General features: G+C 46.5%; 1 protein-coding gene across 4 annotated transcripts; it reads left to right on the top strand.

The window, feature by feature from the left end:
- On the top strand, positions 1–17,002 carry bacc1 (BPTF associated chromatin complex component 1). 4 transcript variants are annotated; one of them, XM_043683518.2, is made up of 6 exons: positions 1–812; positions 3,377–3,471; positions 10,870–10,971; positions 13,896–14,110; positions 15,079–15,183; positions 16,770–17,002. In XM_043683518.2, the coding sequence occupies exons 1-6, from the start codon at positions 792–794 to the stop codon at positions 16,778–16,780; spliced, it is 549 nt and encodes a 182-aa protein (XP_043539453.1). In that variant the 5' UTR covers positions 1–791; the 3' UTR covers positions 16,781–17,002. The 4 variants fall into 4 exon arrangements, with proteins under 4 accessions (XP_043539453.1, XP_043539455.1, XP_043539454.1 ...); XM_043683519.2 differs by having other exon boundaries at positions 3–812; positions 16,665–17,002; XM_043683517.2 differs by having other exon boundaries at positions 3–812; positions 16,661–17,002.
- Positions 17,003–21,712: the final 4,710 nt, after the last annotated feature.

Below are 21,712 nucleotides of genomic sequence, written 5' to 3'. Positions count from 1 at the left end.
TGGTGGCGGGGCCCTGGCCTGTGAAGTGAGGGGGAGCAGAGCGAGAGGGAGCGGGGGTAATCGTTGGGAGAAGTGGATCAGAGGCGGCACTGGGGGAAAGTGCATCCTGGCCCTGTGCCTTCAGGGATAAGCTGTCAATCGAAGCTCTGGAGTGGGTTTTGTAGGGGGAGAGGAGTGAGCCTTCCTATGTGCTTCTGTATTGCAACTTCTGTAAAACCTCAGGGGATAAAAAACATCTAAAATATTGCATTGCAAAAAGAAATTACCAGCAAACTGTTCACAAATGCCTGTTGCACGTGCATTGCATTGGGACCACCTGCATTGACATCAGTTACCAACTCCCACCCCTCGCACACAGAGACCCAAAAAGCGAATTAAACATTTCATTTTGGTTCTGGTTTGCCCATCTTCCAGTCTGCACACAGCAAGAGGGCAATCGCTGTGCGATCCAGTTGCATCAAGTCAGACCACACGGGTCTGGGATTGTTGCAAGGGGAGCCAGGAGGGTTGGTTGGTTGTGGGGTGGGGAGGTGGTAAAGACGACCATTTCAGGTCCCCCTTTCCTTGAAAGCGGGGAATTACCTTGGATCAGGTGCTGCCAACCTCGCCCACCTACCAGCAATCCCTGTGCTCCACGTCAGGCTATTTGGCATCGACTGGTTCAAATTTGGGCTCATCCAGGGTTCTGGAAATCAGTCAAGAGCGTTTACCCCTTCCTCTGCCAAACTTTTGGGCTTAGGAATTGTTTTTGTCCTGACTGTGGGTAGGGAGTTCGGAGGAGCACCCTCAGGATGACCTCTGCATCGACCAAGGTAAGTGTAGTCACTTTTATTTGATAAAACTTCTCATTGTTTGCGTGGGTGCCATTGGCTGAGTGTCCTATATAGTATCCATCAGTAATTGCCCTGCAGAAGGTGTGGTGAGCCCCTTCTTGAACTGTTACACTGCCATGTGTTGTAGGTAGACCCACTTCTGTTAGGAAGGCAATTCTAGGAATTTGACCTAGTGACCCTGAAGGAATGGTGGCTCATTTCCAAGGCAGGATGGTGAGTGGTTTGGAGGGAGAATGTGCGGATACTGCTGAATGTGCTGAATCTACTGCCATTGATCTTTTAGAATAGCAGTGGTCATGGGTTTGGAAGGTGTCTTAAGGAGGCTTGATGAATCACTGCAATATGCTGGGGCACTACAGTGGCTCAGTGGTTAGCACTGCTGCCTCACAGTGCCAGGGACCTGGGTTGGATTCCTCGAGTGAACATCAGGCAGAAGATACAGAACCTTCAACACACACACCAACAGGTTCAAGAACAGCTTCTTCCCTGCTGTTATTAGAGTGACGAATGGAGTCTCTAACTTCAATTACTGTTGATCTTGCATTGTACGCTTCCTGCGGTGTAATCTACATTTAAAAATGCGTTGCTGGAAAAGCGCAGCAGGTCAGACAGCATCAAAAGAACAGGAGAATCGACGTTTCGAGCATAAGCCCTTCTTCAGGAATCCTGAAGAAGGGCTTATGCTCGAAACGTTGATTCTCCCTGTGTTTGTGTGAGTTTCCTCTGGGTGTTCCGGTTTCAGTCAAAAGATGTGGAGGTTAGGGTGGATTGGCCATGCTAAATTGCCCGTAGTGTCCAGGGATGGGTAGGCTAGGTGGATTAGCCATGGTAAATGTGGCGTTACGGGATATGGTGAGGGACTGGATCTGGGTGAAATGCTGCTCAGAGGGTCAATGTGAACTTGATGGGCCGAGCAACTTCCTTCTGCACTGTAGAAATTCTACCTTTGTAGATGGTCTGCATTGCTGCTGCTGAGCACTAGTCTTGGAGGGAATGAATGTTGAAAATGACGGATGGTGTGGCAAACAAATGGGTTGTTTATTTGAGATGGCGTTGAGCTTCTTGAGTGTTCTAGCAATGCTCACCCAGGCAAGTGGGGAATATTTTACCCCATTCTTGACTTGCGTCTTGTAGATGGTGGGCAGGTTCTGGAGTGTCAGTGAGTGAGTTAACACAGTAGAATTCCTAGCCTCTCAATTGAATTCTTGAATTCCTGGCTTTAGCAGCCACAGTATTTACGTGGCTGGTCCAGTTGAATATTTTTGGCAATTCGTAATCACCAGGTTATTACTTGATAAGCATGTTGTAGCTTTTGATTGGAGGCACACTTCCAGCCTGCCATCCTATTGTAGTGATTTAGAGTTCAAAGAATTGACGATAGTGCCCATTAAGTTGTATTTGACTTTTTGTAGCTGAGTTGATGAGAGTAGACACAAAGTGGACCCTCTCCCCTACCAACTCATCTTCTTTGCCTCCCCTCCCCCATCCCCCTCTCCCTCTTCCCTTCCTCCCACCAAGTCTCTTCCTTAACAAGCAATGGAAATAATGACTAGATGGACGTAGTCAGATTCTTAATAAGCAAGGGATAAAGAGTGTTTGGCTTAGATAGGAGTGTGGAATAATTGGATCAGCCATAGCTGAGCAGGCTCGATGGGCTGATTGGCCTACACTTGCTGCTAATTCATCTGTTCATTCAAAAGCAAGATGAAGCTTTTCTGACACGGATTGCCTGGAAGGATTTGACTGTAGGAGTAGGGATGCCTTGCTGCAATTATAAAGGGTGTTGGTGAGGCCACACCTTGGGTATTGTGTACAGTGTTGGTCTCCTAGTCTGAGGAAGGACATTCTTGCTATTGAGGAAGTCCATTGAAGGTTCACCAGACTGATTCCCGGGATGGCAGGACTGATATATGAAGGAAGACTGGATCAATTGGACTTGTATTCATTGGAATTTAGAAGAATTACAATTGGGATATTATAGAAATATGTAAAACCTTATTGGGACTGCACAGGCTAGGTGTGGGAAGAATGTTCCTGATGTTGGGGGAAGTCCAGAACTGGGGGGTCACTGTGTAAAAATAAGGGGTAAGCAATTCAAGACTGAGATGAGGAAGAACATCTTCACTCAGAGGGTTGGGAACCTGTGGAATTCTCTACCAGAGGAAGCTGTTGGGGCCAGTTCTTTCGATACATTCAAGAGGGAGCTGGATGTGGCTCTTGCGGCTAAAGGGATCAAGGGGTATGGAGAGAAAGTGGGAGTGGGATACTGAGATCGTGTGATCAGCCATGGTCATACTGAATTGTGATGCAGGCTTGAAGGGCTGAATGGCCTACTCCTGGACCTATTTTCTATGTTCCTAAGTGGGGCAGACAGAGAGGGAGCTCATGGCTCAGTTTAGGTGGACTCTAACTTGAGGTTTCAGTTTGCTTGTAATTCTTGTCAAGAGTGCATCTTGCTGTGAGTCTGCAGCCTGTTGGCTTGGAGGAGAGGGATTTGCCTTGATTCCATTTGCAGCTTACTCTCCCGCCATTTGACCTTGCAGGTGGGCGAGATTTTCTCGGCGGCTGGAGCTGCCTTCACCAAGCTCGGAGAGTTGACCATGCAGCTGCACCCAGTGGCGGACTCCTCACCGGCTGGGTAAGTAGGTGGAGGCATGTTTCTCTTCCCCCCCCCCCCCTCCCCCACCATGGTATATCACCCCCTGTAAGTGTCCTCACCATTGTCCCTCTAGGACCTTGTTGTCCAGCTGGCTTGGGAATGAATACCAAGGTGGTGCCCACCCTGTGGCATGCATCCCTTCTGTCTTTGGCAACAATTCTGTGGTATGTGCCATACATCCTTTCAGGGATGTGGCAGAGAGAGAGGCAAGTAGACATCTCGTACACTTCACCCCAGTACATGGAAGGAAGATACAGATCAGTCTTGATCAAATGTCATGGTAGAGAGGGATCGAATAGTCTCCTCATATTCTGTTCAGTCTCAACAACCCGTTACCCACTTCTGTTCCCTTCATGCATTACTTGGTGACTCTCCTAAGAAACCTAATTACAGTACGGTGGCACAGTGGCTCAGTGGTTAGCGCTGCTGCTTTACAGTGCCAGGGACCCAGGTTCAATTTCAACCTTGTGTGACTGACTGATTGTGTGGAGTTTGCACATTCTCTCCATGTCTGTGTGTTTCCTCCAGGTGCTCCAGTTTCCTCCCACTGTCCAAAGATGTGCAGGTTAGGGTGGATTGGCAATGCTAAACTGCCCAGAGTTTACAGGAGAAAGTGAGGACTGCAGATGTTGGAGATCAGAGTCAAAACGTATTGTGCTGTAAAAGCGCAGCTGGTCAGGCAGCATCCGAGGAGCGGGAGAATTGTGTTTCGAGCATAAGCTCTTCATCAGGAATATGCCCATGGTATCCAGGGATATGCAGGCTAGGTGGAGTAGCCATGGGAAATGTAGGGCTACAGGGATAGGGTTGGGTCTCGGTGGGATGCCTTTTGGAGTTTCGGTGTGGATTTGATGGGCCAAAGATCCCTGTAGGGATTCTATGATGCCATATGGTGACCGGCTGACAGGACAACTGGTGCCATTGGGAAGGTGGAAAAGAGCTTTGAAAGGTGGGAAGTGCAAACCCATGAGGCGCTGGATGATGGTGTGAATTTGGCGAGGGCTTTTCATGTGTACAATCTGGTTGACATCTTAACACAGCGGAAGTCTCTTCTGTCAGATACACATACAGGTCAAGTAGTCCGGCCAGTGCACTTGCATACTAGCCTATAGTTCTTCCTTAGCACTGTCCAACTCACCCCTAAATGTAGATGGTAAGGAGCAGGAGGAGGCCGTTCAGCCCCTTGAGCCGATTCTGCCATTCGGTAAGCTTACTGCTGCTGATTACTCCATGTACCTGCCGCCCCTCAGTCACCCTTCAACCCCCTCGCTCACCAAGAAAGTACCTACCTCTGCCTCAAAACTATTCTGAAAGACTCTAGTTCTACCATTTTTGAGGAAGAGATTTCCAAAAACTCTCAATCCCCTGAAGGAAAGAATTTCTCTTCATCTCTGGTGCTCTGGATTCCTCCTCAAGAGGAAATCTCCTCTTGATTTCAGTGGGTTTCTTCCTACCTTCACTCCTACCCCCAGCACTGATGAACCGAGTTCCTAAGGGTTTAGGACCATAGGAAGTAGGCGAAAGGCCATTTGGTCCTTCTAGCCCTTGTTATTCTGGAATCATAGATTCCCTACAGAGTAGAAGTAGGCCATTCAGCCCCTCAAGTCCACACTGACTCTCCGAAGAGCATCCCATCCAGACACACCACATCCCTGTAACCCTGCACTTCCACCTCGCCTATACATCCCTGGACACTGAGTAGTTTGGAATGGCCAATTCACCCTAACCTGCATGTTTTTGGACTGTGGGAGGAACCGGAGGAAACCCACACAGATGCTGAGAGAACGTGCAAACTCCACACAGGCAGTCACCCAAGGGTGGAATCAAATCTGTGAGACAGAAGTGTCAACCACTGAGCCATTGTGCCGCCTGGATCACATTCTATTGGGTCACAACTAATCTCCCTCAGTGCCGTTTTCACCACTACCTCCATATCTGTTAATGTCATTAATATCGAGAAATCTATCAGTCTCTGCCTAGATCGTAACTCTGTGACTGAACTACCTCAGCCCTCTGGTGTAGACAGTTCCAAAGATTCACCATGGCATGGTTGAAGACATTCCTCCTCTTTATCTATGTTGTGTGGCTACCAACCCAGCCCTGTGGGTTAACCATTTCTGTGCCAGCCCCTCTGCCACAAAAAAACCCTTGCTGAAGCTGCTGACACATCTTTGTTTTAAAACAAAATCCTTGTTCACTCGTCTGGCATTAGCAAGTGGTTGTGATGCCATTTTTCCCTTGCTGTTAGCTTCAAGGGCCCAATGTTTTATTGGCTGTGCACTTTCGATCCGACAAGATCCACAGGCCAGTGACCACAACAAACGTAGAGTCAGCACGGAAACCTATCCTGTGGCCCAACTCGTCCATACTGACTGGATTCCTAAATTAACCTAGCCCCATTTCCCAGTATTTGGCCCATATTCCTCTAAACACTTCCTGTTCATGTGCTCATCCAGATCCCTTTGAAATGCTGTAATTGTACCAGTCACCACCGCTTCCTCTGGCAACTCATTCCATACCTGTACCACCCTCTGCGTTGAAAAAGTTGCCCCTGAGGTCCTCTTTAAATCTTTTCCCTCACACTGTAAGCCTGTGCCCTTTAGTGTTAGGCCATTGGTAGGTCATTCAGCTTTTGAGCCTGTTCCACCATTCAGTGAGATTATCAATGATCTGTGGCCTAACACTCTATACCTGCCTTTGGCCCATAATACCTAATACCTTTGCTTAACAAAAGTTTATATTCCTCAGATCTAAGATTCATCACTGGTTGAGTTAGTTGATTCTTAGTTGAATATCGGGTGGATTGAGACCACCTGTACTCCCTGAACTGCTGCTTCATCAGGTCGGTTCATTCATTTTAAATTTTATTATCAATTTGAAATCACTCATTAGATGGCCCATCAGCAAGGGAAAAGAGAAAAAATTAAACCATTATGCAACTCTAAGTGGCTCAGTGGTTAGCACTGCTGCCTCACAGCACCAGGGTCCCAAGTTCGATTCCAGCCTCAGGCAACTGTCTGTGTGGAGTTTGCACATTCCCCCACTTGTCTCTGTGGGTTTCCTCTGGGTGCTCCGGTTTCCCCCCACAGTCCAAAGATGTGCAGGTTAGGTGAATTGGCCATACTAAATTGTCCATAGTGTTAGGTACATTAGTTGGAGGGAAATGGATCTGGGTGGGTCACTCTTCGGAGGGTTGGTGTGGACTAGTTGGGCTGAAGGGCCTGTTTCCACACTGTAGGGAATCTAATCTCATCCAACCTACATGTCAAAAAAATCATTAAACTAAGCAGTGAAGTCATAAAAATTACAGAAACCAAATCATTGTTCCTTAGATGTAAGGTTCAGAAAAGATTTACCAGAATGTTGTCAGGTGTGGAGGGTTAGATTATAAGGATTGGCTGGGAATTTTTCACTGGAGCGTAAGAGGTTGAGGGATGACCTTATTGAATTTTATAAAATCATGAGGGGCAGAGGTAAGATGAACAGTAGGTGTCTTTTCCCCTAGTCCCTGTTTCCGTGCCTTATACGACTCTGTGATTCTATTTGGAGAGGTTGTTTCCTGGGTGGGAGAGTCGAGGACCAGAGGGCACAGTCTCGGAATAAGAGGTCATGCATTCAAGACCGAGATGAAGGGGAATTTCTTCTCCTGGAGGGTAATGAATCTGTGGAATTCTTTACCACAAAGGGCTGTTGACGTTGGGTCACTCAGTGCATTCAAGGCCGAGATACACCGATTTTTAATGAATTAAGGATTATAGAGTCATAGTCATAGAGATGTACAGACCCTTCGGTCCAACCCGTCCATGCCAACCAGATATCCCAACCCAGTCTAGTCCCACCTGCCAGCACCTGGCCCATATCCCTCCAAACCCTTCCTATTCATATACCCATCTAAATGCCTCTTAAATGTTGCAATTGTACCAGCCTCCACCACATCCTCTGGCAGTTCATTCCATACATGTACCACCCTCTGCGTGAAAAAGGCCACTTTTATATCTTTCCCCTCTTACCCTAACCCTATGCCCTCTAATTCTGGACTCCCCGACCCCAGGGAAAAGACTTTGTCTATTTATCCTATCCATGCCCCTCATAATTTTGTAAACCTCTATAAGGTCACCCCTCAGCTTCCGACGCTCCAGGGAAAACCGCCCCAGCCTGTTCAGCCTCTCCCTGTAGCTCAAATCCTCCAACCCTGGCAACATCCTTGTAAATCTTTTCTGAACCCTTTCAAGTTTCGCAACATCTTTCTGATAGGAAGGAGACCAGAATTGCACACAATATTCCAACAGTGGCCGAACCAATGTCCTCTACAGCCGCAACATGATTTCCCAACTCCTTTATTCAGTACTCTGACCAATAAAGGAAAGCATACCAAACACCTTCTTCACTATCCTATCTACCTGTGACCCCACTTTCAAGGAGCTATGAACCTGCACTCCAAGTTCTCTTTGTTCATCAACACTCCACAGGACCTTACCATTAAGTGTATAAGTCCAGCACTGATTTGCCTTTCCAAAATGCAGCACCTCGCATTTATCTAAATTAAACTCCATCTGCCACTTGTCAGCCCATTGGCCCATCTGGTCAAGATCCTGTTGTAATTTGAGGTAACCCTCTTCACTGTCCAGTACACCTCCAATTTTGGTGTCATCTGCAAACTTACTAATTGTACCTCTTATGCCCACATCCAAATCATTTATGTAAATGACAAAAAGTAGAGGGCCCAGCACCGATCCTTGTGGCACTCCACTAGTCACAGGCCTCCAGTCTGAAAAACAACTCTCCACACCACCCTCTGTCTTCTACCTTTGAGCCAGTGCTGTATCCAGATGGCTAGTTCTCCCTGTATTCCGTGAGATCTAACCTTGCTAATCAGTCTCCCATGGGGAACCTTGTCAAATGCCTTACTGAAGTCCATACAGATCACATCTACTGCTCTGCCCTCATCAATCTTCTTTGTTACTTCAAAAAACTCAATCAAGTTTGTGAGACATGATTTCCCACGCACAAAGCCATGTTGACTATCTCGAATCAGTCCTTGTCCTTCCAAATACATGTACGTCCTGTCCCTCAGGATTCCCTCCAACAACTTGCCCACTACCGAGGTCAGGCTCTCCGGTCTATAGTTCCCTGGCTTGCCTTTACCGTCCTTCATAAACAGTGGCACCACGTTTGCCAACCTCCTGTCTATGGAGAAAAGGTAGGAAAGTGGAGCTGAGGATGATCAGATCAGATCAGTCATGATCTTATTGAAAGATGGAGCAGACTGGATGGGCTGAAAGGCCTACTTGTGCTCCTTGTGGTCCTGAAAATTCCTAGGTATCCCAGAATTAAAGCCGTCTTTCCAGAAATCATTCTGTCCCTGAGCCAGTATGCCTCACTACGGTTCATAAAGGACGTTGCTCACGAGAGAAAATCAACATGTTCCATGAAAATGGTTGCCAGGGGAAGAAATAAGGAGTGAAAAAATATTTGCGATAATGAGAGCAAAACGGGTCAAAGAGGCAACTTGAACATAAAGCTAATGTTACCGATTGTACACTCCTCTATCATAAAGCTAATATTACCAATTGTACACTCCCATATCATCTTCTATAATCTTTGTTTAATAAACTTGTTCCATAAAATAATTTGTCAGTTAAACTATTGGAAGTATGTCAAAGGGTATCGTGCAGCGCCGTTGCACTAATGATCTAGCAGCCACGCTTCATGCCGTGGGGACATAGGTTCAATTCCTACTGCAACACCTAGTGAAACTTAACATTCAGTTTTCAAAATAAAGAATTGAAAGCTAGTCATTGATGAAATGGTGAGTGTGAAACTACCATCAACTGTTGCAAGAACACATCTGATTCACCAATTCCCTTTATGAAAGAAAATCTTCCAACGTGCAACATTCACAGCAATGTGGTTGACTTTTAACCACTGAATGTAATGCCTGAAGAAGCCTCTCAATCGAGGGCACTTCAGGTGGTAAGCCCGTGTCCTACAAAAGAAATGGGTGGGCACGGGGGCTCAGTGGTTGGCACTGTTGCCTCACAATGCCGGGGGACCCGGATTCGATTCCAGCCTCGGGTGACTGTCTGTGTGTGGAGTTTGCACATTCCCCCCCCCCCCCCGTGTCTGTGTGGGTTTCCTCCGGGTGCTCCAGTTCCCTCCCACAATCCAAAGATGTGCAGGTTCGGGTGGATTGGCCGTGCTAAATGGTCCCGTGGTGTGCAGGCTGGGTTGACTAACCATTGGAAATGCAGGGTTAGGTTAGGGGGTTGGATCAGGCTATGATGCTCTTTGGATGGTCAGTGTGGACTCGATGAACAAAGTGGCCTGCTTCCACACTGAGATTCTATGATTCTGAGAAATGAGAAAAAGCAAGTGTAAATCTTTGTGAAAGTCTGAATGTTTCAGCTTCACTTCAGACAACAAAGTGCAAAAATCAAAGCTGATACCGCAGTGCTTGTACCCTGAATGCCGAGGTCCTGATGAGTATTCAATGATAGGAGATGCGTAAGAATGTCCTGACCCGTATCTGTCCCTCTGTCGGCATCATTAAATAGCGTCTGATTTGACCATGATCCTATAGGTCTCCCTGCTGTAGGAAAGGCGTTGTTAAACCTGAAACAGTTCAGAAAAGATTTACAAGGATGTTGCCAGGATTGGAGGGTTTGAGCTATAGGGAAGAGGTTGAATAGGCTGGGGCTGTTTTCCCTGGAGCGTCAGAGGCTGAGGGGTGATCTTAGAGAGGTTTATAAAATCATGAGGGGCATGACTGGGATAAATAGACAGGTCTTTTCCCTGGGGTGGGGAAGTCCAGATCTAGAGGCAATAGGTTTAGGGTGAGAGGGGAAAGATATAAAAGGGACATAAGGGGCAACTTTTTCACGCAGAATGTGGTACTTGTATGGAATGAGCTGCCAGAGGAAGTGGTGGAGGCTGGTACAATTACAGCATTTACAAGGCATCTGGATGGCTATTTGAATAGGAAGGGTTTGGAGGGATATTGGGCCAAATGCTGGGAAATGGGTCCCGATTATTTTAGGATATCTGGTCGATGCGAAAAAGTCGGGCCAAAGGGCCTGTTTCCGTGCTGTACATCTCGATGACTCTTAAGATCTTTCTTTCTTGAGCAAGGATGGTCAGGGCTGTGCTGGGCAATTGGTTTACTGATGTAACACAGCAGCCTGGCACCCTCCACCCTCTGGCAGTGACCTCTCCCTCGGCCCAGATTTAATTACTCGAGTGCTCTATCAGTGCTGGCCCACTTCCCTTTCCGAGGAGTCACAGCAGCTCTCTTCACAATCCCGACTCTCCCAGTATTTTTGTTTTCCTCTCTCCATCGCTCTATCCCTCCATCTCTCTCTCTCTCTCTCTTCCCGCCAGTGCCAAGTGGACGGACACGGAGATTGAGATGCTGCGTTCGGCCGTGAAGCGCTTCGGAGAGGATTTAAACAAAATCAGCACCGTCATCAAAGACCGCACCGTGTAAGCGGGGGGTGGTGCGGGGAGGAAGACAGATGGGGGACTGGGTGTTCCAGGGTGGAATAACTGGGCTGACTAGGTCCCAGATTTCGGGGTGGGGGGAGGGGAGGGGAGGGCGGGTGGAAGTATGATTGAGGTTGCGAATTTACAGTGTAGCTGCCGAAGTATTAAGTTGAAGGTGAAAGATTAGCAAAGGACTTTGGATTAGATTGAGAGCAGATGGTAAGTGTGATTCCGAAGCGTGGAAAGAGGTGTACCATCGGGTACAAGCTGGCTACTGAATGAGTTGTAAAACTGAATGAGCAAAGGTGGCTGCAGTATTTACAGACTGTGTACTCTACAGCAGATTGTAAATGTTTCATAAACTCCTGAAGCAAGCTGAACGCATTTTGGAGAGAGTGCAGCAAATGGAATTGAGATTGATTTAGGTGAATGGTCAAGCATCCAAGATGGGCTCAAGGCCCTCCTGCTTGAGAGCAGTCTTGTCTGGGTGCACTTACTGGGCAACAGGGCAGATGTAAGGAGTAGTAGGAGTAAACAGCATTCTGAGAAAGGGTGACCAACAGACAGGATTGACTGACCGGAAATCAGATCGCTGAGCTTGCATCAAAAAGAGCTTGATGATACAATCAAAGAAGACTTGCATTTAGATAGTGTTTTTTCATGACTCTGGCATGCCTGAATGCACTTTCTTTCTTAGGGCCTTTTTTTTCCTGAAAATCCAAGGCTGAGAGGCTGACCCTATTGTGGTCTTTAAATTGTGAAAGATTTCGATAGATTAGACACAGAGGAACTTGTTAGGTAGAGCATGACAGGAGGCCAGTTACCCAGAAATCCATTGGAGAATTCATTGAATCAAAGAATCCTGACAGAGTTGATGCAGGCGATTCTGCCCATTGGGTCCACACCACCCCTCTGAAGAGCATCCTACCCAAACCCATCACCCTTTCCTATACCTGCACATCCCTGGACACTACGGGCCAATTTAATCTGGCCAGTCTGCCTGACTTGCACGTCTTTGGACTGTGGAAAACACACCCAGAGGAAAAACACGCAGACATGGGGAGAATGTGCAAGCTCCACACAGACAGTTGCCCGAGGTTGGAGTAGCTGGTGCTGTGAGACAGCAGTGCGAACCAGTGAGGTACCCTGCTGCCCAGGTTCAGGGTAAACTTCTTCCATAGTATTAGTGAGAGAGATACCAAAGAGGAGTCATAAGTCCCGTTTTTCTTAGCTCAAGTGATCTTTATTCAGAGTTCTAGTGCCACATATGTGGGAGAAGCTGGAGAAACCCAAATCTGGCCTTCATATGCCCTCTTAATGATAGCTCAGATTGGAGGTCAGTGACACTCTGCAGTTCCCCAGTGAAATACAACATTTTAATAGCTTTCGAGTTACAATAATTACAAGTAACATTGACGTCCTTGTTAGCCACATCCCCCTAAGTTATACATTCAATTCAGTAAAAGCGTACGATCAATCATCGACAACTATATGGACAGCCCTAGGTTCTCCCAGTATCTCACGATGTCTACCAGATATCTCCGTCACCTGCCTTTGGGATCTTACAATGCCTCTGACAGTTTTACTCTTTCCCAAATAATGGCCAGCTGAAGTGCCATATTTACCAATAACCTGAATTGTTGTTTTTCACTTAGAGCTATTCCAAATTCTGTACTAACTTTAGTATGGCAGTTTAGGAAAGATAGTAACTGCTACCAATTGTTCTAAAGTCTTTACAATCAACTCGACTGTAAAGTTACTGTGACACAGCTGACAGATTGGGAACAACCCCTCTCTCACTTCAACCTGAGAGATCAGACAACAGACCTTCTGACTTGCAACTGCAGTTTTCGCCCCCTGCTATTCACTTGCTGTAGGTGAATTTTAAACTGAAGTTTCCTTTTTAAATAAATCTTTACTATCTTCACTTCAAACACTTTCCATTACTAATTGTCTTTCCTTAAGAAAAGCAACTTTTGGAATTCCACTAAGAAGAGTGAAATTTAACCACTTTATCAAGCCATTAAATAAAACTTGTTTAGATTCCACCAACAATGAGGAGAGAACCACATTTGTAACCTGCCTTTGCCACTCTCCCCTTGATCTTTGGATATAAAATTGTTCAAATTATCTACATCTACACTTAAGTTTCAGTTGTTTATCTTTCCCTAGTTGTGACCTCTTTTTACAAACTTTCTTCTGTGCAAATGGTTTGTTTTTTAGAGGTCATGTTGACAATATTTATTACTTTATCTTCCCTTATAATGCACCGAGCCTATTGATTATTTCCAAACATTTGCTCAAGGAATGCAGCTAACCCTTGACACTAATTTGTTGTTTGCCTTTGTGATTCGGCAGTTCCCAAAACACTTCAGAATAGGATCAGACCTCTCCTGCCTCTTACTACCTATCTCTAAACCTTTCTGTCTTTCATTTTCATGTACTTGTTCAAATGTCTTTTAAATGTTGCCACTTGTACCTGCATCTACCACTTCCTCAGGCAACTGGTTCCACAAACGAATCACTCTGCATGTAAAAGTATGCCCTCTAGGTTTGAATCCTGGGGAAAAGACCTTTGCTATCCACCTTATCCATGCCCCTCATGATTTTATAAACCTCCTATATGCTCAAGGCCATTGAATATTTTTAGGACAGAGGTAGATAGGTTAATAAGGCAGTTAATGGGCAGCACGGTGGCTCAGTGGTTAGCACTGCAGCCTCACAGCACCAGGGACCCAGGTTCGATTCCAGCCTCAGGCTGTCTGTGTGGAGTTTGCACATTCTCCCCGTGTCTGCGTGGGTTTCCTCCGGGTTCTCCGGTTTCCTCCCTCAGTCCAAAGATGTGGGGATGCTTGTGGCATTTGACAAGTTGCCCACCGCCGTGTTGGTCCTAACATTTCATCCTGTGCCTCTGCCCCTCCCAGTGCCCAGATCAAGACCACGGTCAAACGCAAAGTCTATGAGGACAGCAGCGTTCCCCTCCCCTCAGAGTCCCCCAAGAAAATGCAGAAGAAGGCAGTGACGGTGGGGGCAGCAGTCTCAGCGCCAACCACACCTCCAGCAGCGACAGCAGCAGCAGCCTCTGTCGGGAACACCCCACCCACAGATCCATCGGCTGCCAAGAAGCAAAAGACATCCGGTAAGGTCAGGGGGTAATGTATTGTTTTGGGTCATGGACCAGAACAAAATCCCCTCAAATATATATTCAGAAGATAGCCCAGACCCTAACATTTGCATATTTTAGAGGCAAGTGCCAGGCGTTCCATTTTGGGGTCGGTCAGATTACCAGATTTGAAGCAAAACACACATTATTCATGCTCCACAGTTAAAACACCAACAAAAGAAAGAGGATAACAACTCCATTGGGAAAACTTAATGGAACAATAGATTTATTGTGCTACCAAACAGTAACTGTTCCAATATAGTAACGTTCTGGAAACACACCTTTGACAAAAGGCAAAATCAGGACTGGATTTTCTCACGTGCAACTCCAACAGCAGGAAGAGAATCCCCAGTGTTTAGCTGTAACCATAGTCAGATTACCCATGATATTACTGAGAACTGAATACTCTCTGCCCCTCAGAGAGGGACAAAAACAGCTTCCATTTCTTCGAGACCCCAGCAGCAACTGCTGGGAAGCTAAAACGAAAAGTTGTGGTTCTCTGGGAGCTTGGCCACAATCATCCAGGCTAACTCTATTGTTCTACATTCATTAAAAAAAAACCCGAAGTCTCTCAAGCTGTTTACAAGTTTTTATTAGACCGCTGAGAACCTCTGCCTTAAAACCTACCTTTACAAAAAAAAAGACTAAGATGCACCTGTTTAAAGCCATAATATCATCCTAGTTGTCCAGGGTGGAAGATTCAAATGTCAGTATAAGCAGACCTCAGAAATCCGAACCCATTTTGTTTTCCGAAGGGCATTGGTTTCCGCCAACCTCTATTTAAATTCTGCACTATTTTGCGTCCTCTTTTATTTCTTTTCAAAACAAAAGCTTTGAGTTTTTGAGAGTGGTTTAGCAATTCCTGTGTGGCGGTGGGTGTCACATTTTTCTATCCGTTTCTGCCCCCTACACCCCCCCTCCCCCACCCCCCGCTCCCCCAAAAGACGTGACGCTCAGCGCCCTGAATGACTCGGATGTCAACAGTGACCTGGTGGACATCGAAGGACTTGGAGATGGATCGCCAGCCAAGAAGCTCAACTTCGAGCAGGGTACGTGTTGCTCTTTGGTGGTGGGGGGAGGGGTTGCGAGATGTGGAGGGTGGGCTCTCTTTCGCAAGCATGCAATCTCTCACACATGCTCGCTCTCTCTCTCTCTCTCGTGTATGCACTGTCACACACGCACTCTCTCCCTCTCACGCAGGCACTCTGTCGTACGAACGCACTCATCTTGTCGCACACATGCACCCTGCCTCACTCACTCACGCACGCTCACATGTGCGCACACACTCCATCTCACGCGTGCACTCTGTCTCATGCACACATGCTGTCTCACTCACGCACACGCACACATGAATTCCGTCTCACAGATGAACTCCGTCTCACGCACGCTCTCTTACGTGCGCGCTCTCTCTTACGTGCGTGCTCTCTCTTACGTGCGTGCTCTCTCTTACGTGCGTGCTCTCTCTTACGTGCGCGCTCTCTCTTACGTGCGTGCTCTCTCTTACGTGCGCGCTCTCTCTTACGTGCGCTCTCTCTTACGTGCGCTCTCTCTTACGTGCGCGCTCTCTTACGTGCGCGCTCTCTCCCTCGAACGCGCTCTCTCCCTCGAACGCGCTCTCTCCCTCGAACGCGCTCTCTCCCTCGAACGCGCTCTCTCCCTCGAACGCGCTCGCTCCCTCGAACGCGCTCGCTCCCTCGAACGCGCTCTCTCCCTCGAACGCGCTCTCTCCCTCGAACGCGCTCTCTCCCTCGAACGCGCTCGCTCGAACGCGCTCTCTCGAACGCGCTCTCTCGCTCGAACGCATGCTCGCACACTCTCTCTTTTCTCACACGCGCACTCTCTCTCACATATGTAGTCACTCACTCTCACATGCACGCACTCTCTGTCTCTCACGCACTCTCTGTCTCTTGCGCACGCACGTGTGATACCTTCCCAGGAGATTCTAGTTGGTTTTCTTTGCCTTTGCTGACCTGACCATCCTCTCCAGGCATCATCCTTGGACTGGTGAAAGGTATGGAGCACCATATCACCGGAGATGGAGTTATTGGGAACAGCAAGCTACACACTAGCATAGGACTTTTAAACAGATGATGCTTTCACGGGATGTAGGCGTCACTGACAGCTCCAGCATTTATTGCCCATCCTTCATTCCCTTCGAGAAGCTGCTGGTGAGCGGCACTTTGGACAGCTGTGATCCTCGGGCTGTCCTGGCGTTTGACCTAGTGACAGCAGAGTGGCAGTATGGTTCCAAGTCAGGATGGCATGCGGCTCAGAAGGTGGTGGCATTCCTGTGCATCTGCTCCCCAGTCCTTCCAGCTTGGGAAGATCAGCAGGTTTGAAAGGCTATGAAGAAGGAGATTTGCCAAGTTCGTTGCAAGCGTATTAATGGTGTCTGGGCATTTAATTAGTTGAGTCACGTTGTTGGGGGAGTGTTGAGGGAAATGAGCTGTGAACCTGCTTGCCCTGCTGTCGGGTAATCCCTGTTTGTTGATCTGCATTTATATATTTTATCTGTCTCTGTTTCAGACAGTCTGACCCTCGATTCCAGTCTCATCATGAACAACTCGGACATCACGCTCTTGTCTCGTTGAACCTTCATCTCCTCCTCTTTCTCTGTCTCTCCTCCACCATTCAGTGTCCCCCTGACGGTCTCTCCAGAGGTATACCGCTTCAGACCGATGCCCGCTCTCTGAGTCGTCAGGACGACAGACTCCCCGCTGTGATGCCCATCGCCACCTGGTCATGCTGCCTGGAGAACACCGTTGGGACTTTTTAACCAGCTTTCACACCTGGCTGCTTTGAGGGATTTTGTTTTAGAAGTGTTGCAGGTATAGATGGATTTCTTAATAAAAGACAAAATACTTCACATCCCTCTGTTTCAATCTGCATAACATCATTTGCATCTGCTAATTCTATTGTTTTTCCATCTATTTAAAGGACTGCTCCTCTGATTCCCCCTCAGTGCAGTGCAGGACTATCAACCTAGATTATGCACTTCAGTTCCTTTCAGAATTGAGTGTTTTGAAGTGAGGGTGCTGCTACCAGCCAAGCCAGACTTGAATGAGTTTCGAAGATCAATTAAGAATTTCTCATCCTATCCTACATTTCAGTCTGTCCAGCTCAGAGATTGTTACACTCTGACAGGTATCCAACTCAGTCTTGGGGAGATATTTGTACGGATGCTACATCTCAGTCCCCTCTCTGTCTCTCAGGGAGATATCTGTACACTGCCTCATGTCTCTCAGTCCCCTCTGTCTCTCTCAGGGAGATACCTGTATACTGCCTCATATCTCTGAGTCTGCTCTCTCTGTCAGGGAGATATCTCTACACTGCCTCATGTCTCTCAGTTCTGTCTCTCAGTTCTGTCTCTCAGTTCTCTCTCTCAGTTCTCTCTCTCAGTTCTCTCTCTCAGTTCTCTCTCTCAGTTCTCTCTCTCAGTTCTCTCTCAGTTCTCTCTCAGTTCTCTCTCAGTTCTCTCTCAGTTCTCTCTCAGTTCTCTCTCAGTTCTCTCTCAGTTCTCTCTCAGTTCTCTCTCAGTTCTCTCTCACTCTCTCTCTCTCTCTCTCGGAGATATCTGTACACTGGTGTCTCTCAGTTTCCCCTCTCTCAGGGAGGTAGCTTGTGAATCAGTCCCCTCTCTTTTGGAGAGATATCTGTACACTGACTGATAACTCTCAGTCCCTTACCTGGGGATACATCTGTCCTATGACTCTGTTTTGTAGTGAGAAAGTGTGTCATTGGATCTAAAGGAGGACCACTCTTAGAATCAGACAGACATGCAGCAGAGAAACAGACCCTTTGATCCAACTCATTGTGCTGACCAGCCATCTCAAATTAATCTGCTCCCATTTGGCCCATATCTCTCTCAGCCCTTCCTATTCATGTATGCATCCAGATGCCTTTTAAATGCTGTAATTGTTCCTGCCTCCACCACTTCCTCTGGCAGCTCATCCCGTACACGCATCATCCTCTGTGTGAAAACGTTGCTCCTTAGGTCCATTTTAAATCTTTCCCCTCTCACTTTTAACCTATGCCGTCTAGTTTTGGCCTCCCTACCCTGGGAAAAAAGATGTTGACTATTCACCTCACAATGCCCTCACGATAAAACTTTTATCAACCTCAATAAGGTCACCCCTCGCCCTTCGACTCTCCAGGGAAAACAGCCCCAGCCTATTCAGCCTCTTCCCTATAGCTCAAATCCTCTGATCCCAGCAACATCCTTGGAAATTGTTTCTGCACCCTTTCAAGTCTAGCACCCCTCCGATGCTCCAGGGAAAACAGCCCCAGCCTGTTCAGCCTCTCCCTGTAGCTCAAATCCTCCAACCCTGGCAACATCCTTGTAAATCTTTTCTGAACCCTTTCAAGTTTCACAACATCTTTCCGATAGGAAGGAGACCAGAATTGCACGCAATATTCCAATAGTGGCCTAACCAATGTCCTGTACAGCCGCAACATGACCTCCCAACTCCTGTACTCAACACTCTGACCGATAAAGGAAAGCATACCAAACGCCTTCTTCACTATCCTATCTACCTGCAAGTCCACTTTCAAGGAGCTGTGAACCTGCACTCCAAGGTCTCTTTGTTCAGCAACACTCCCTAGGACCTTACCAGCCTCAGAGTAAATAGAAATTCTCCTTGCCTCTTACGAGGGCAAGCCTTAATTTTAAAACGATGTCTCCTCTCATTCTAGACTACCCCAAAAAAGGAAACTTCCAGTCCTTTTCAAATCTGTTTAGGATCCTACACGCCTTCACTGATTTGAGGCATTTCATCTCTGCCAGTGTGTGTGTGAGAGAGTGCCAGAGAAAGTGTGTGAGGAGATCAGACAAATTCTGCAACTTGCAATGTTTTGGAATGTACTCTTTCAACTTGGACGTGAGAGAGAATTGAAAAGTCGTGTTGTGGAGGAAAATGCACCAGGCATGTTCATCTCCCTCTGCTCACATCTCCGGGACAACATCACAAGGGGTCGGACAAAACTGCCCCCTGTCTCCAAAAACATTCCTTGAGAAACAACTGTGTCACTGAAGAGATTCACAGGCGCTGATGCTTTCTGCTTGGAGGAAACAAAACCTGCTGCTTTTGCAGTGGCATGAGGAGGCCAGCAGAGGGTGGCATTGTATCACTTTAAACACCAGAAGGCAGACTGAGACTTGGATTCATCACATTATTTATTTAATTCATTCATCCAATGAGCCCAGATCACACAGAGAATCAGTCCGTGACAGATAGGCAGTATTATAAGCAGTATAGCATTGAAATGCAACAGGACATTTAGATCAGTGGTAGGTGGAATTTAATGCAGACAAGTAGGAAGTTACTAAAATTGTGCAGTAATACAGGTCACAGAGAGATGTATACTATTACCAACACTTACATTCACACATCATATAGATGTACGCACACAAACACATGTTACACCGAGATGTACAAACAGGCAGACACCACTCTCATCTGTCAGCACAGCAGAGGGACAAATGTGTTAATTCACACATTGCAGCAATGTCAAGCTTGCTTTCCAGAAACAGGATATGGAGAACTCTGGGATATGCACATTTCAATTAAGATGCAAATGATTGAATTAAAATATGATGAATAAATGTCTCTGACTCTTTCTGACCCTATTGTGTTTAAAGTGTTATAATGCCACCCTCTGCTGGCATCTTGGCGCCACTGCACAAGCGACAGTTTTTGGTCTCTGGGACAATTGGCTCCTGTCTTCGTTCATTCTATTGGTTCTGACACTTTCACATTGACCTGAGTGACGCAAAGGCACAAGGGGCTGCGCGGTGATCTCACCCCAAGATGGCCACATCCACAGGGCAAGGACTGACAAGGACTAGCCAATAGGAAAGGGGAAGCATACATCAGGTCCCCAGGCAGCTAAGAACAGAACGCGCCTTGGAAGAATATCGGAAGAGTAGGACAAGTCTTAAACGAGGAATCAAGTGGGCTAAACGGGGTCATGAAATAGCTTTAGCGAGCAGAATTAAGGAGAATCCCAAAGCATTTTATTCTTATATACGAAGCAAGCGGGTAACTAAAGGATAAGGAAGGAAGGCTGTGTGTCGAACCTGAGAAAATGGGTGAAATTCTGAATGATTACTTTGCATCAATGTTCACTGAGGAGAGGAACATGATAAATGTTGAGATTAGAGATAGAAGTTTGATTAGTCTGGATCACGTTGACATAAGTAGGGAAGATGTGTTGGGTAGGCTAGAGGTTATGAAGGTGGACAAATTCCCAGGACCGGTTGGGATCTATCACAGGTTGCTGAGGGAGGCGAGAGAGGAAATAGCTGCAGCCCTGACAGATATCTTTGTGGCATCCTTAAATACAGGTGAGGTGCTGGAGGACTGGAGAGTTGCTCATGTTGACCCCCTGTACAAGAAGGTTAATAGGGATATTCCAGGTAACTACAGACCAGTGAGCCTGACATCAGTGGTGGGAAAGTTGCTGGAGAAGGTACTGAGGGATAGGATCTATTTATATTTAGAAAAGAATGGGCTTATCAGTGATAGGCACATGATTTTGTGTGGGGGAGATCGTGCCTTACCAAATTAATGGAGTTCTTTGAGGAAGTGACCAAGCTGATAGATGAAGGGCTGTTGATGTCATATATATGGACTTTAGTAAGGCGTTTGATAAGGTTCCCCATGGTAACTAATGGAGAAAGTGAAGTAATCTGTTATGCAGGGTGTTGTAGCTAGGTGGATAAAGGACTGGTTGAGCAGCAGGAGACAGAGAGTAGCAGTTGAAGGGAGTTTCTCAAAATGGAGAAAGGTGACCAGTGGTGTTCCAAAGGGGTCAGTATTGGGGCCACTGTTGATTGTAATATACATAAATGATCTGGAAGAGGGCACTGTTGGTATGATTGGCAAGTTCGCAGATGACACGAAGATTGGTGGAGTAGTAGAAAGCATAAGGGACTGTCAGAGAACACAGGAGGATATAGATAGACTGGAGAGTTGGGTGGAAAAGTGGCAGATGGCATATCAATCCAGACAAATGTGAGGTGATGCATTTAGGCAAGACTAATTTTAGAGTCAATTATACAATGAATGGAAGAGCCTTGGGAAAAGTTGATGGGCAGAGAGATCTGGGAGTGCAGGTCCATTGTACCCTGAAGGTTCTGCACAGGTGGATAGAGTGGTCAAGGAGGCATATGGTAAGCTTGCCTTCATTGGACGGGGTATTGAGTATAAGAGCTAGCAGGTCATTTTTTTTATAATATATTTTTATTCAGAAAAAATAGATTTTTAAATATTACAACAAATACAAAACAATGCAATTCAAAACAGTACAAAAATATTACAAAACTAAACCCAAATAATAAAAAAAATTCCCCAACCCACCCTCCTATACCGATGTATAAACATATATAGAGAAGTATAAAATTTAAAAAAACCTAAACTAGCTATTTAACTAAATAGATAAATACCTAACAACAAACAAATAAATAGTAATAACTCAGCCCAGCCAAACAAAACACTCATACATTCACAGTTCCTCCTCCCTGGATATTGGACTCATGAAACACAATCGTTACGGCTATATAAAAGCCCTTGTTAGTGT

The sequence above is a fragment of the Chiloscyllium plagiosum genome, unplaced genomic scaffold (assembly GCF_037043375.1).
Source record: "Chiloscyllium plagiosum isolate Xiang-an unplaced genomic scaffold, Cpla_swu_hap1 HiC_scaffold_44, whole genome shotgun sequence".
NCBI classification, from domain to species: Eukaryota; Metazoa; Chordata; class Chondrichthyes; order Orectolobiformes; family Hemiscylliidae; genus Chiloscyllium; species Chiloscyllium plagiosum.
This window is presented reverse-complemented; position numbering and strand designations above follow the sequence as displayed.